Below are 16496 nucleotides of genomic sequence, written 5' to 3' on the forward strand. Positions count from 1 at the left end.
AGCACCTGTTGCTGGCAGCCGCCGACGGCGTTTTCTGGTGACGGACGAACAGAGGCCCGGACTCCAGGGCCTGCTCTGCAGGACATTTCAGGACAGCCTCGAGCTTTGGCCAGGGCCCCCAAAGCTGGCATTCCCAGCATAGTTTCATTTTCTATCATGACAATATTTTCCACTCCCACAGCCTTTCAAGCAATTGGCTCAAAAACGGCCCACCATGAGTAAGGGTTTTGCTTTTTGTTTCTCATTTGCAACTTTTCTAGAATATAGACGCCTGAATAACCTTCAATTTTAATTTTCTTTCCTGAAAACTTCAGTAACTACTTTGGTCTCAGAGGAACAAGCATAGCCCATATTTGTTATTCTCCAAGACAGCATTTACAACACTTCAAGAATAGAAAGTGAAACCGGTGGGTCAAGAACAATTCCTTCTTTCAACAAAGATGCAACAAGCAGATTCCGACTGCTCTTCCCAATCCCACCCCAATCCGTTAATTTGGCAGAAAAACTGAATGCTCTTTTAAAAGCACAGATACGATCTTATCATTATACTGCTTGAAGCCGGCTGCTGCCACCTGCTCCAGCCTCGTCTCCCCCGCTGTCCTTACACCCCCCTACCTCCGGCCGGCCATCGTGTTTATTCCAAAGCCTCTGAACCTATTGTCCCTCAGCTTCAAGAGCATCCCCTTTCACTCAACTTCCAAACCACTTCCTCGGCAAAGCCCTGTCTGTCTCCGTCTTCTCCACTAGACCGGACCTACATGAGGACCAGGACCAGCTCTGGTTTGTTCACCATTATGTTCCCAGGGCCTAGGGTACAGCGGAGACTGATGCTCGACAAATATTTGCTGAATAAACAGACAGTGAACTTTCTATATATGCTGGGCATTGTGATAAGAAAAAAAAAAAGTTGCCATTAAATCAGCTCCAACTCACAGAGATCCTATGTGCGCAGAGTGGAACGGTTTCATAGGGTTTTCAAGGCTGTGACCTTTCGGAAGCAGACCACCAGGCCCTTCTTCTGAGGCGCCTCCAGGTGGGTTCGAATGGTCAACCTTTCAGCTAGGAACTGAGCACTTAACCTTCTGCACCCCCCAGGGACTCTGTGATAAACAAACAGGAAATAGAAAGGGGGCTTCCACCTGTAAGGGCAAGGAGGCTCATACACAAGCAACTGCCATGGGGAAACTGATGAATTGCCTGAAAAAGAGGTATATGTAAATTTTGTGGGGAACTCTAAGAAGGCAGAGATACATATTTTTTTAATTATTTCTCATAAACAATAGTTAATTTTAGGTTCCAGAGACAACTTAGAATCTTGTTTGTTTCACAGTTTTATATACGGGAAAGCCCTAGAAGCTTACTAATGCTCACTCGCCATTGCTGCCTTGCCCGTTCCCGAGAACTTGAGGCGGTCAGTGTGGCGGCCACATGATTTACTGTTCAAAATGGGACACGTCTGAGTGGGAACAGGACCTTATTTATAATTATACTAGAAACAGACATAAAGAGGTACCCCGGATGTAGGGCGTAGTTGCTCTGGAATAGGTTCACCAGCTTTTATTCTTAATCCTTGGGCCAGACATGTTTCAGAATTCAGAAGTTTCGGGGTTTTAGCAAGATCATATAGTGCACATACCATGTAGCACACGATACCCCCGGCAGTATCTAGGGCAGAACCCCTTAATCCGACGCAGTAATATTTCTGCAGCAAAACATGAACGTTCACACTGACTGGGATAAATAAAGACCATGGCAGCTTCCTGTCAATTCAGGACAGGCTACGTTGCCAAATGAGTCACAATGAAAACTTTCCGCTTTCAGAGCTTTTTTGGATGGCAAATAAGGAATTTGGACCTGTAGGAGATTTCAAGTTATTTCTGTCCTTGGATGACATTATTGTTCTCATGCTATACAAGAAAATCAGCACCTTTTACCTGAAACTGTACTTAAAAATTAACCTGGCTCACACTCTGCTTAATTTAACGACGAGCAGCACATTTTTAGTCCCGAAACAGAAAATTTTAATACAAACTACTTTTGCACACTAGAAAGTAGGAAAATACTTTTGCTGAATATTTTTTTAAAAATTTGAAATTGTAAACAGCCATTTAAAAATTATTATTTCCTTTAAGCCAGGTATACCTAGCAATATGTATAAGTGCTTTACCAATCCAATACATAAAAATACTTATTTATGAAATAAGAAAAGCTTTAAATGCGATTCAGAATTTCTTTACTCTCCCTAAAGGTTCCTTTACAATTAACATCTCCTATAACACTTTAAATACTTGATTGCAAAAATTAAATTTATTACAAAGGATACTTTTATGAATATCGAGTTAAATCAGATGTGGACAGGCACTATGAATGAGAACTGTATCATCTACTGAGATGGACGCCTAAGCTACTGTCCCACTTTTTTATAAGGCCTGCTCATCTGTGGAAAGCTATGAATAAAACAAAATTATTCCATTTCTACATCCAACCTTCTTAAAAAGATTAAATACAGCAGCACAAATGCATATTTATTTAAGAAACTCTAGTAAATTTTCTTCCTTTTTTTGTCACCTAAAATAATGTTGAATGAAAGGGCAAAGAAATTATTGCAATATAAGATTAATATACATTGAACTGTTTAGGTTCTAGGGATTTAGGTAAAAATATAGTTTATAGATCCTTGGGGACATACCTCTTCCTGGCAGGGTGAAGAAAGAAAACATACTAAGGCTAAAGAGGGTCAAGATGAGGAGACACCCTAGACATCCGTGGGCGCTGAAATGAATTTTTCATAAATATATATATATATATATATATATATATGCCAAAGTCAAACTTGTCTCCAAAGGAATGCTCTCCTGATTCCTCAGGAGGGAAGGCTGGTGGTGGTGGTAATGATGGTAGTTACCACCTACTGAGCACCTAGGACGCACCTGGCATTAAATCTGTGCTTTCCATATGTCATCTCATGCAGTCCTTACAACCCTACAAGGCAGGTACTATTACTACCCCCATTTTAAGCAGCATTGTTTCCAGCTGTGGCATAATGCTTGCCAAAGCAGGTTCTTGGTTGCTGAGCTCCATTAATATGCGAACAGAGTATCCAAATGCAGAAGTCAACCTTTAGTGGTCTTCTTGGTAATATAAAACTTCTGGGAAATAATATTCTTCTACATGTGCCCTTCAGGTGCTCAAACACAGACACTAGAAAATGGTGTGCTTCCAAAGCTTTACTTGGACACCACGCTAATTCTGGTGGCTATCTCCTCATGTCAGGAACAGGTCTACAGATCAGAAGGAAAACACAAGGCCAGAGTTTTCACTGTGGCACTTCACAACACTCTCTGCTTGGTTCAGTCTTTGTTCTGAGAGGGACAATCAAGAATACAAATCACCCTGGAAAAACCGCATTAAGGGTAGAGTTGCACAGCTGATTATTTTAATTGCTGTCTGTAAGTTGTATACCTATAAAAAGATGAATTGAGTAAAGTTGTGCAATATGTATATTTACAACAATGACAAAAAAAAAAAAAAGAGTAGCTGCTGAGGCTACTTATATACAACCAAAAACCTCAAGGGATTTGGTTCCTTGATTTGGAGGTTTAGGGTCATGGTTTCATGGAGTATCCCAGTTAATTGGCCTAATAATGTGTTTAGTGCCTCTGTTCTATCTCCTGGTTCATTGTGTAGTGTCTAGGGTCCTAAAAGCTTGCAAGTAGCCATCCAAGGCACAACAATTTGTCTCTGTTCACCTGGAACAAGAAAGGAAGAAGGAAAGTCAGGCACAGGAGGAGGATATGGAATGTGTGGCTAATTGCCTCCATCAACAACTGCCTCCTTTGCCATGAGACCAGAGAACTGGATGGTGCCTGGCCACCACTACTGAACACTTTGATCAAAGATTCCATAGAAGTATCCTGATCGGAAGGGGGAAAACGAAGAACAGAATTTCAAATTCTCATGGAATCCAGACTTTTGGGAGCCATGGAGGTTGGATGAATCCCTGAAACTATTGCCCTAAAATAATCTTTAAACCTTAAACCAAAAATATCCCCTGATGTTTTCTTAAAACCAAACAACATTTTAGCTTAACTAGGGGGGAAAAAAAAGTCTGCCTTGAGCATTGTGCTCTTCTAAGAAGTATCTACATGGGATCAAAGTGACCACAGCAACTCCAAAGATTACTGTTAGATAGGAACCTTAGGGGGCAATGAGTTTATGTTACTGGGGAGGAACAACTCAGAAAAGGAGGGTGAAAATGGCTGCACAACTCAAAGAATATAATTGTCACTGAGTCGCACACGTAGAAGACGTTGAACGGGCAGATGTTCTGCTGTGTATATTCTCAACAACAACAAAAAAATAAAATTTTTTCAAAGAAAAGAGATATGACCACAGCGGGAGGGGGTGGGGGGGAAAGAAATCAAATCCTTCACAGACAAGGATGGGACAAGAAGATAAGTGACTGTCTGGGGCTTTTCCTAAAAGAGGAAGTCTTTTTCAATGGCAATGGGTTTGGTTTCGGTTTTTTTGACCCTGTATGACCCCAGGGCTGCACTGCTGAAAACACTTTTTTTTTTTTGGTGAGTTTTCACAACAAATCCCGCAGCAAAGATAAGAGTTTCAAAGCTGAAGTCCTTAAGCAAAGCTTCGTCAAACCTTTGCACCTCTACTTATTAACCCCCTCAGGTCACATGGGGAACCAAGTCAGGTTTCTCCCACCAACATTTAGGTGACTGGGAGGCAGGCAGGGTGAGGAGCTGTGTGTGTACAAGGCCGAGCACTGTCTCAGCTTTAAGGAAGACCGGAGGGAAGGGTCTGGATCTCCAAAGTGACTTCTTAAAGAAGACTTTCCCAGTTACACAGGTTCATAAAGAATGTAAGTAAGCGTTGCCCCAGGAGAATTATTCCGCACCTATCCTAGCAGATAAATCAAGAACGAGAAAAGCTCATATCCACACCTAAGACTCATAAAGTAAGGAACGAGTCTCATCGCCGCATCCCTCTGTTAATTTTCTCAGACTGGCTTCCATGGAAGTAATATAACACTGCCTATGGGACCTGGCTGAGCTCCCTGGTTTCAAACCCTGGCTCTACCACTTATTGGCTGCATGACCTTGGGCTCTACCACTTATTGGCTGCATGACCTTGGGCAGGTCACTGAACCTCTCTGCTCTTACAGGGCTCTGTGAGGATTAAATGAGGAAACATTCAAAACACTTAGAACAGTGCTTTATGCCTCACAGGCACTAAGGGTGGGTGTACAAGTAGGTACAACATCTCCACACAGCAGCTTGGCCATAGGTATCAAAATTTTAAATAGCATTCTTTGACCCAACCATGTCATTCCTAGGAATGGTTCCCAGGCAGATAATCACACAGTGCTTGATAATAAATGCACAAAAACATTCTATAACAGCGAAAGTGAAACATAAGAGATCCATGACATAATATTAGATAAGGTTATACAGTATGAGCCCAGTGATGTAAAACTAATGAGAGCTTTATGTGCCCATGAACACAGTGAGACGTCCTTAAGGAGGCTCCGTGAAATGTTAACTGTGAGTAGCTCTGACAGGATTTGAGGAAATGTTAACTTTTTTTATTTTAAATTTTTTTACACTGAACATGCATCATTTTTAAATTCATGAAAGCTGTTTTCATTTCAAATAAATAGGATATAAAGTTTTGATTTATAATGTTGACTTAAGTAAAAATTGTAGCCATTTAAAAATAGCAAGCCATATAGATCACATGCTCACAATACAGTGAGCAAGAATATGACAGAATGAGCTTAAATAGGAGCATGTAAGAGTACACGTGAAGTGCTTTTACGCTTTGTTTCCATCTAATTACTGAAGGAAATGTTTTGATAAAGTCACCTTTTATATTTTCATCAACTATAGCTGTCACAAGTCTGCGAAATGGGAGGTTTTATTTAAAGCATTCCCACAGGCAGTAGTTTCTCTTGCCCTTGAGTGAGGTCGAGTATCTGAAGTTCAGGGATGGCTGCTTAAGTTTTCCTTATTCTTGAGAGGATAATTCTGTGCATTACAAAACAGTGTTCTTTTAAAAACGCTTTTATTTACAGACTAAAGGATACCAACGATTTACTTAAGATTCTAGACTAACAAGGCTGAAGGGGACCTGGGAGAGAATCTATCCTTAAGCTCTAACCAACTACCCCAGAGAGAAAGAGTCAACCCGCCTCCCTAGGATTTCCTAGAGATAAAATCTACCTTGGTGATGGGTCCCAAGGTATCACAGGCTTAACATCTGAAAGCATGTGGGATGCTTGATAAGGACAGGTAAATACAGACAGGTAGACACAGATAGCATTAGATCCACCATCTCTCTATTTCTATAGCATATTTGAAATCAGACTAAGCTAATGCTTCTTCATAATTTCAATTTAATTATATGTGAAACATGTTTTCCAAAAAAAAGAAACCAACGTGCTCACTTTGGCAGCACAGATACTAAAATTGGAAGGACAGAGAGAAGACTAGCACGGCCCCTGTGCAAGGATGACACGCGAATTCGTAAAGCATTCCATATTTTTTTAAGAGTGCGCTTCTTGGATCGAGTAGACACATGAGACTATGTGGGCAGCTCCTGTCTGGAGAGGAGATGAGGGGGCAGCAGGGGCCAGAAGCCAGCAGAATGGACACAAATATATACAGTGGAGGGAAGGAGTGTGCTGTCTCATTGGGAGGAGAGCAACTAGGAGTATATAGCAAGGTGTATACAAATTTTTGTATGAGAGACTGACTTGATTTGTAAACTTTCACTTAAAGCACAAAAAAAAATTTTTTAAAAAGAAAACCAACAACAAAACAAGCAAGCAAAAAACCTACAATGATTATTAAATTTGTTGCTGATATAAATGTCATATTCTTTCTGGTGAAAAAAGAAAATGAGATGCTCAGAAAGTTCTGTGAACTTGTTCTAAGTACTTTCCAGGTCATCTAAATTATGAAAATCCATGAGGTTTCTTAAAAATGCATCACCATTTTAAAGTGTATTTTCTAAAACAATTCATATAAGACAATAAATAACTAAAAGGGTAGGCTGACCTTTCAAAAAATTTCATAATTTTAAAACCATGCCTCGAGTTTGGCCCCAGGTCCCAGCACCATGACGGCGTCAGATCCTGCAATTCAGCAAAGCAAGAGACAATCACCGCAGGTTTCAAAGCGTATGGACTGAGCTAGTACTGCGTTTCCAAATCTTCTTTCCGTATGGAAAATGAGAAAAGAAGCGATCCTATTTTTCCCTTAATCAGCGTGTCCTGAATGTCGCCTTTGCAGTATTGAAGAAGGAAAGCAAACTCTGAAAATCACAGGTTCTCCTTGGCATCCAACCCCCCACTCCCAGTGGTCTATAAACAGACCAACCATACAACGTGGGAGCATCCAGCCTCCTAACTGTGGCGTTCATTCAAGACTGTCCCTCTCTCCATGAAAACGCTGGTGTCCCTAGAACCATCCATCTAAGTCAGCAGAATACAAGGCAGGAAAGGACTTCTTAGCCATCACGCACACAGGGAAAGCAGGGGAAAAGTTCAGTAACATGGTGCATGTGTGGGAAAAGGGCAGAAAACAAAGCAGGTGATTAAGACCTACACATTGGCTCGGGGAAGGGAACACAGCAAGGAATGGACAGGACCTCAATTACATGGGCTGTTTAAACCTGCCGCTTGCTTTTTACGCTCTACAGACCTAGAAAAGGTGTGTTTTGCCCCATTGAGAGAAGAGGACATGGGGAAAGAGGAGACAGTAATGCTTTCAATGCTGAAATTTGAAAAGTCCGACAACAGGGACTCTTAGAAGCGCCAGCATACTGGAACCTTTTAAGAAAAACTATTTCCATAAAATGACAAAATTGTTTGCTGTCATCTGATTTTAAATCCATTACTAGCAGACTGCTGAAAACCACTCCCTTAGCACAAGACAGTTGCCTGAAGATAATCTGCTCTGAAAAAGGTTAACTTTGAAAGGCACAGTCTATCTTTTTTCCTGGATGAGAAAAAATGATTCCCTCCCTCGCTCCACATCCACAGGCTGCCCTGACCTCCTTCTTGCTGCCACTTTTCCTTTGAGGATAGGCTAGCTGACACGGCGGTACCCAGCCAGTAACTCTCAATAAAGGTCATTACTATTATTACTGAGCCGCCCAACTGCACTCTTTATGTACAAACCAGGTCATGACCCAACACAAAACCTATAAACTTATGCACTACAGTTTTTGTTGGTCTGGTTCTATTCCTGGGGTAAACCTCCTGACTTCCAATGAATTCCAACCAGAAAAGAGAGCCAAAATTGCTACCCTCTCTAGGTACAGGATTACCTCTGAAGCAAAAATGCATCTCTCTCCTGCAAGCTGCATAATTGTCTTCAATTTTTTGGAAATTATACTATTTCCAAATGGTGGCTGAAGTTGGGTTTTGTGTCTACTGCTCTGTCACTATATCTCCTACCCTGCTAACTCCTTCCAGAAACACAGTGGTTTCCTTCCCTCCCTCTCTTTGTTGAGTATAATGTCGTAGAGAGAGCTCAAGTCTGCAGTCAAGCACACCTGGATTCAAACCCCACCTCTTACAACCTGTAAGTTCTCCAAACCTTATTTTCCTCATCTATAAACAGAGATCTTAATAGCAGCTTGACAAAGCTGTGTGAGGAAGAAATAGATAAAGGGCATTTTATATTAGCAGGAAAAGTATGGAATGAGATTGCTTTGGTCCTCTCCAAGGCGTCCCCAAAGAAACCTCAGTTAGTAACAGCCAGTGATCCACCAGTAGCGGAGTGGACAACGCTAGATGATCCCACAAGGAGCAGGAAGATACTCAGGGTACATCTTCTGGAATAATGGCATAGTCTCCCCACTGCGGAGTGCTGGCCAGATTAATCTTCCAAAACATCTCATCACCTTGCTCAAAATCCTTCAGGGCTCCACAATGCCCACCGAATAAAATCTGGACTCTCGACTGCCGTAAGTCGCCCCTCTCCCACCGTTCCAACCTCTCCTCCCAATGAGTCCCTCCACCTCCTGACTCAGCTGGAGCTCACAGCTTCATGGACGTGCAGACAGGCTCTCTCGGAGTGCAGTCCTTGTGAGAGCAGCCCCATCTCACCCGTCTCTGAACTGCCCAAAATACCAAGCACAGAACCTAACATGCAGTAATTACTGACTGATGAGAAAGTGGATGAATCCTCTTGGAGAAGCACTTTGGGGGTGAGGGGATTGGAGGGGAGGCAGATGACATCAGCAACGTGTTGTGACGGGTAAAACTTATTATAAGAAGTGATAAAAGCAAAAAAAGGTGAGTGCAAAAGCATGCAGCCTAAGGAAAAGTAATTTTACCATTTTCATGTATTTTCCAGGTGAACTAAGCTAAGTCTATTCACAAACCTTTAAATTACATTTATTCAATAGTTCATTCAAAAAAAAAACCTGTTAGGTACTGATACATGCCAAGACCAAGATACAAAGATGATGAAGACACAGTCGCTGTCCTCAAAGAGCTTACAATGCAAGGGTGGAGGAAGGCACATGAGACACCAGCTGTGAAATCAGGCACCGCGTCCTGAAGGCGACACTGGAGAAACAAGCGGGGTAGGAGCCAATGTGTGAGGATGCGCCTCGCAGTAACACATTCTGTGACAACTGAGTACACACTTAACACAATTAGCTCTTGGTTCATTCTCTGCATCAGACTCACCCCATCACTTCAGTAACCTCACAGTAATGGGACCCTACATTTTACACAGGTGAATTTTTCGGGAAGGCTTTGGGGGAGTATTACTATATTATGTAGAAGCCCAGAAGTGAGAGGACTCTGGAAAGTTTCATAGAAGAGGGGGCATCTGAGCTGGATGTGGGCAGGTAAGAGTCCCTTAGGTGGAAAGGAAGGGAAAACATTCTGAACAGAAGGATGAATAACAAGAAAGGCAGGAAGGAGGAGAGTGGATGCCATATTTGAACCATTAACATGGAGTGACTGGCGCAGGAAAAATGGATGGATGTGGTGGAGAAACAGGTGGAAGGCATGACTACAGCTGGCTATTTAACAGTCATTTGCACTTGTACCTTAACAAGGATCTTTACTGACTGACGAGGGAAAACATCCCAACACACCCCAGGGCACACACAAACATGGCTGACGCGTTTCCACCTGCTGTCTGGTCCTTCTGCCTCAGTGGAAAACACAGCACGAGCCTTAATAGCTCCAACGTACCATGGATGGATCTATGTCTGGGCAGGAAATAACAAATACAGAAACTAAGTCAACCACCGTAACTCAATTCAACCAACATTTATTTAGTACTGCATATATGCGAGTCATTTTGGTGGCGCAGTGGTTAAGCACTCAGTTGCTAACCTAAAGGCTGGCAGTTCAAACCCACCAGCCGATCAGTGGTAGAAGATGTGGCAGTCTGCTTCCTTAAAGAGTATAGCCGTGGAAACCCTACGAGGCAGTTCTACTCTGTCTTACAGGATCACTATGAGTCGGAATTGACGGCAACAGGTTTTGGTTTTGGTGAAAAACACTTTGCTGCATTCAAAAATTTATAAATGGGTCAAAAGGGCAGCACTTTACAAAAGAATATAGACTATAACATATAGAAATATACCATAAAAGTATCTAGGGTCTTTGACTAAGACCTTACAACTTGATCCCTACAATGAAGTGAAGAGAAATATCCAGTAAAGCACAGCCAGTCAACCTAAGCTGTTAGACCTCCACACCCGATGGTGGTGACATTCTCACCTCTCAGTCAGTCTCCGGGGATGCAGAGGGGACAGAACGGGAAGGTGGCACGACCAATACCTCCAAGTTCCTTTCTTCCAAGGCGCCTTGGGATGGGCTTGAACGGCCCATCTTTCAGTTGGCAGCTGAATGCGTTAACCATTAGACCAATACTTGAGGTTAATTTTAAGGATTTTTTTTTTTTGAACTTCTGCCCCAAGCTTAAAGAGAAGAATATAAATTTCTGCAAAGTACAGTTCTCCTTAAGCTCTGCCTTGTGTCAAACAGACATTATGTATCTTCTTCCCAACTCATTCTTAGTCAGAATTCATGTTACCTTGCCAGGCCAAATCATCTTGTAAAGATCAACTTTTCAAAAGAATTGAGTGAAACGAAAATTTTGAGCAGAACATAAACCTAAACCAACAATAAATTTGCTACTGCACCCTTGCACTACTTCACGGAATTTCTTCATCTACTAAAACCCAATCCAGGATAAATAAATGGTTTCTCGTTCTGTTGGTAATTCACAACAAATCGCAAATGCCTTTATTCATTTCATTTAACAGCTCTGTTATTTCAGCAATAATTTTTTTATCCACTCAAAGAATAGCACTGAAACATAATAAAACATATTATATTTAAATTCTCATCCCCTCAAATGTTATTTTGAGGCTGCTTTTACTCACCTTTACCCCAAAATACCATAAAAGTGAATGAACCCCAAGGTCTTTTTCATGATCCCCAAACTGATAGCGGCTGCTACAATTAATTCACTACCACATTCGAGCACTGCGACATTTTTCCTCTCTTTAGAAATTTTAGAATTCAAAATAAAACTAATAGTAATTATTTGCTGGCGAGTTCAGCAAAATCACTCCATCTGCTCACCTGGCTTCAGCAGGTCACATGATTTCCAACACGCTATAAACAGTGTTTTCCTGACTCTATGTCCTTCCCCTCCCCTTCTATCAGTTTGCCATATTGTAGTGGCTTCCACGTCGCTATGATGCTGGACGTTTTCCCACCAGTATTTCAAATTCCGGCAGAGTCCCCGCAGTGTTCTGATTTCAGCAGAGCTTCCAGACTAAGAAAGATTTGGAAGAAAGCTCTGATGATCTGCTTTGAAGAGCAGCCAGCAAAAACCCTACGGATCACAAGAGAGTACTGTCTGCTTTCGTGCTGGAAGACGAGCTCCCCAGGTTGGAAGGCACTCAAAATGCAGTGGCCTCAACGATAGACTTGAACACACCAACGAGCACGAGGATGGAGGAGAACCAGACTACGTTTCGTTCTGTTGTACACGAGCCAGAGCCCACCTGATGGCGACTAACAGCAACAGCAGCATTCTACGTATATTTCCAAAGCTAGCATTCTATGAGAAGTTGAATTTTTTATCTGATTTTTTTCACTTACCAATCCACTCTGATTTACTCTATTCAGTATAATTTAATTCCCCAGTGTGTGTTTCATCAGGGTTACAACAGATGAAATTTTAAAAAATGGTTTTGTGAGGAGGTGGGACAAAGACGGTGGAGTAGTCAGACACTTCCTGTGGTCCCTCTCACAACAAAGACCCCAAAAAAAAGTGAACCAATTATATATGACAATCTAGGAGCCCTGAACAACAAGACAAAGTTGAGAAACCAGACTGAGTAGCAGAGGGAGAGGGGGACAGTTCAGAAGCAGTCGGCATTTGCCAGACGTGACCTGGCCGGCACCCTACAGGCTGGATCGGCTGGTGTGCTTGCACCGTGGCAAGCACAAGCACTAGCACTCGGGATGAGTTTTCCGCTTTGGGATAAACAGAGCCGTCGAGAGTCTCCACAAACCTCCAAAAACAGGGAGAAGTGGCAGTGAATCAGTGAAAGGTGAGTGTCTAGCCTGCCATACAGATCAAAAGAACCCTTCCCCCCTCCCTTGGGAAGTACCTCTCTCCCATTTACCTGCCCCTCCCCGCTCTGCTCCAGGTTCCAGTCCATCTTCAGCGACTGCTCTCCTCCCTGGGCCGAAAGTAGGACCCGTCATGAGCTGTGAGCCATTCTCCCAGCTTGGAGAGGGAGCAAATCAACAAACAGGAAAAATATTGTGCCAGCTCCCTTAAGCCAGGAACTCAGGGCAGTCCCTTTGCACAGGCATAAGGAGTCCATGGACTTCGAATACCTTTCATTGCTGCCAGACCTGTGTGGGTCCATTTCAACAGCTTAGGCCCTCATTAGCACAGTACGACAGGGTATACACCTGAAGCCTATGTTCAAATCCAACAGCTGAGGAGGAGTGGAGTGGCTGATTCACGACATTTGACACAAACCTGCCCATTAAGCAGGGTCCTCACCTACTCACATCAGGGGCCTGAGGACTGGTGGCTCCACCAACTCCACCTAGCCACCCACGACAGGTGTCTGAGAATAAGTGGTACCACACAGTCCTTACAGCCAACAGTACTAGATGATCAAAGTCCGACTGTAAAACCTACCCACGTAGCTGCCCTAGGGAACAGGGACACGCTTTCCACACAGACATTTAGGGGTGGTTATCAGTCCCCTGCCTTGCTTAGCACATGACCCCCTACTGCAGCCAGATACCTATGCCTACACCCAATTAGCCCTGCTCATCTAAGACTGTAGGTGAGCGCCTGCTCCACACACTTGGCAACTGACTACCTAGATAAAAAATAGATACCTCAGCTGAATTCATACAAAAAAAGTAAACAGACTTCTGGGCTCATATAACTAATAACAGCTCTAACCACCTGGTGACAGGACATTGGAGCTTCAAATTTGCCAATAATCAAACTAGCTCACTCGAGCAGCCTATTTGGGCATATCAAAACAAAAAAAGAAGCTAGGACACAGTAAGCAGGCATAACACAAATAAATGTAATATCTTATTATTGATGGCTCGGAGACAACAGTCAATATCAAATCACATAAAGAGGCACGCCATGATGGCTCAGGAAGTGACCAAAACATTGAATCAAGAAACCTCCCAGAGGAAGATAGCGTCTTGGAATTACTGGAGGTAAAATTCCAAAGACTAATATACAGAGCTGTTCAAGATATCAGGAACGAGATCAGGCAAAATGCAGACCAAAATAAGGAATATACAGACAAAGCAATAGAGAAATTTAAGAAGGTTATGTCAGAGCATAAAGACAAATTTAGCAGGCTGCAAGAACCCACTGAGAGACAACAAACAGAAATCCAAAAGATTAACAATAAAATTTCAGAATTAGACAACTCAACAGAAAGTCACAGGAGCAGAACTGAGGCAACAGAAGCCAGAAATAGTGAGACTGAAGATAAAGCACTTGGCACCAACTTACCTGAGGAAAAAGCAGATAAAAGAATTTTTAAAAATGAAGAAACTCTAAGAAGTATGTGGGACACTATCAAGAGGAATAACCTACAAGTGATTGGAGTGCCACAACAGGGGTGGATAACAGAAAATACAGAGAGAATTGTTGAGGATTTATTGGCAGAAAACTTCCCAGATATCGTGAAAGATGAGAAAATATCCAAGAAGCTCACTGAACCCCACATGGGGTAGATTCCAAAAGAAAGTCACCAAGACATATTGTAATCAAACTTCCCAAAACCAAAGATAAAGAGAGAATTTTAAGAGTGGCTAGGGATAAACAAAAAGTCATCTACAAAGGACAGTCAGTAAGACTAAACTCTGACTACTCAGCAGAAACCATGCAGGCAAGAAGACAATGGGATGACATATATAAAGCCTTGAAGGAAAAAAACTGCCAACCAAGAATTACATCTAAACCAAAACTGTCTCTCAAATATGATGGTTAAATTAGGGTATTGCCAGATGAACAGAAGTTTAGGGGATTTGTAAAAGCCAAACCAAAATTACAAGAAATATTCAAGGGAGTCCTCCTGTTAGAAAATAAATAACATCAGATAACAACTCAGGACTAGAACATAGGACAGAACAACCAGATATCAACCCAGATAGGGAAGTCACAAAAATAAATCAAAGCTGAAACACTGAATATAGGGAAACAGAGATGTCATTGTGTAAAAGATGACATTAAAACAAAAAAGAGGACTAAAGAATGCAGTCGTAGAACTTTCATATGGAGAGCAAATCAAGGTGACAGCAAGAAATAAAAGATTGGTTTAAACTTAGAAAAACAGATAAATATTAAGGTAACCAAAAAGAAAATTAAGAATACTATACATCGAAATAAAAAACAAGAAAAACATAAAGATTCAGCAAATACAAAATCAACAACATAAAAAAAAACAACAGCACAGAAAATTAAGTGGAACAAAGTGTCAACAACACACACACACAAAATCAAAATGACAGCACTGAACTCATATCCAAAAACAATTATGCTGAATGTAAATGGACTAAATGCACCAATAAAGAGACAGAGAATGGCAGAATGGATTAAAAAAAACACAATCCATCTATATCCTGCCTATAAGAGACACACCTTATCATGAAAGACAAACAAGCTAAAACACAAAGCATGGAAAAAAATATATCAGGCAAACAACAATCAAAAAAGAGCAGGAGTGGCAATATTAATCTCTTACAAAATAGACTTTAAAGCAAAATCTACCACAAAGGATAAGGAAGGACACTATAAAATGATTAAAGGGTCAATACACCAGGAGGAGAAAACCGTTAATATTTACATACCAAACAACACAGCTCCAAAATACACAAAACAAACTCTAACAGCACTAGGAAGAGAAATAGCTCCACAATAATATTAGACCTCAACACACGACTTTTGGTGAAGAACAGAACATAACATCCAGAAAGAAGCTCAGTAAAGACACAGAAGACCTAAATGTCACAATCAACCAACTTAATCTCATAGACATACACAGAACACTCCACCCAACAGTAGGCAAGTGTACTTTCTTTTTCAACACACATGGAACATTCTCCAGAATAGACCACATATTAGGCCACAAAGCAAGCCTGAACAGAATCTAAAACATGGAAGTATTACAAAACAACTTTTCTGACTGTAAAGGCCTAAAAGTAGAAATCAATAACAGAAAAAGCAAGGAAAAAAAAATCAAACACATGGAAACTAAACAACACCTTGCTCAAAGACTACTGGGCTGTAGAAGAAATTAAGGACAGAATACAGAAATTCACAGAATCAAATAAGAATGAAAACACATCCTACCAGAACTTTTGGGACACAGCAAAACAGTGTTCAGATGCCATTTTACAGCAATAAATATACACATCCAGAAAAAAGAAAGTGCCAAAATCAAACATTAACCCTACAACTCAAAAAAATGGAAAAGAGCAGTAAAAGAGGCTCACTCGCATGAGAAGAAAGGAAATAATAAAAACTACAGCAGAAATAGTGAAGAGAAAAACTGAAAGAATTAACAAGAAAAAAAGCTGATTCTTTGCAAAGATCAACAAAATCGATAAACCACTGGCCAAACTGAAAAAAGAAAAACAGGACAGGAAGCAAACAACCCAAACAAGAAATGATATGGGTGATATCATAACAGAACTAACTGAAATTAAAAGAATCATAACAGAATACTATGAAAAACTGTACTCTAACAAATTTGAAAACCTAAAGGAAATGGACAAATTTCCAGAAACACATTACCTACCTAAACGAACACAAACAGACGTAGAACAACTAAATAAACCTAGAATAAAAGAAAAGATTGAAGAGGTAATTTAAAAACTCCCAACAAAAAAAACCCTGGTCCTCACGGCTTCACTGGAGAATTCTACCAAACAT

General features: G+C 41.3%; 1 protein-coding gene and 1 non-coding gene across 8 annotated transcripts in view; one reads left to right on the forward strand and one right to left on the reverse strand.

The window, feature by feature from the left end:
* The window catches only part of IRF2 (interferon regulatory factor 2), a 141198-nt gene that overhangs the window by 103905 nt on the left and 20797 nt on the right, over positions 1–16496 (reverse strand). The window contains exon 1 of one of the 7 annotated variants that reach the window (XM_049864892.1): positions 6–915. The exons of 3 other annotated variants lie outside the window; for them this stretch is intronic. In XM_049864892.1, coding sequence (XP_049720849.1) covers positions 6–148 — 143 coding nt within the window. In that variant the 5' untranslated portion in view covers positions 149–915. 3 more of the 7 variants (XM_049864895.1, XM_049864893.1, XM_049864890.1) reach the window with 3 other exon arrangements.
* Positions 6453–6559, forward strand: LOC126065215 (U6 spliceosomal RNA). Its single transcript, XR_007514766.1, has one exon. It is a non-coding gene; the product is annotated as a U6 spliceosomal RNA (small nuclear RNA).

This window comes from Elephas maximus, chromosome 21, assembly GCF_024166365.1.
Source record: "Elephas maximus indicus isolate mEleMax1 chromosome 21, mEleMax1 primary haplotype, whole genome shotgun sequence".
Classification (NCBI taxonomy): Eukaryota; Metazoa; Chordata; class Mammalia; order Proboscidea; family Elephantidae; genus Elephas; species Elephas maximus.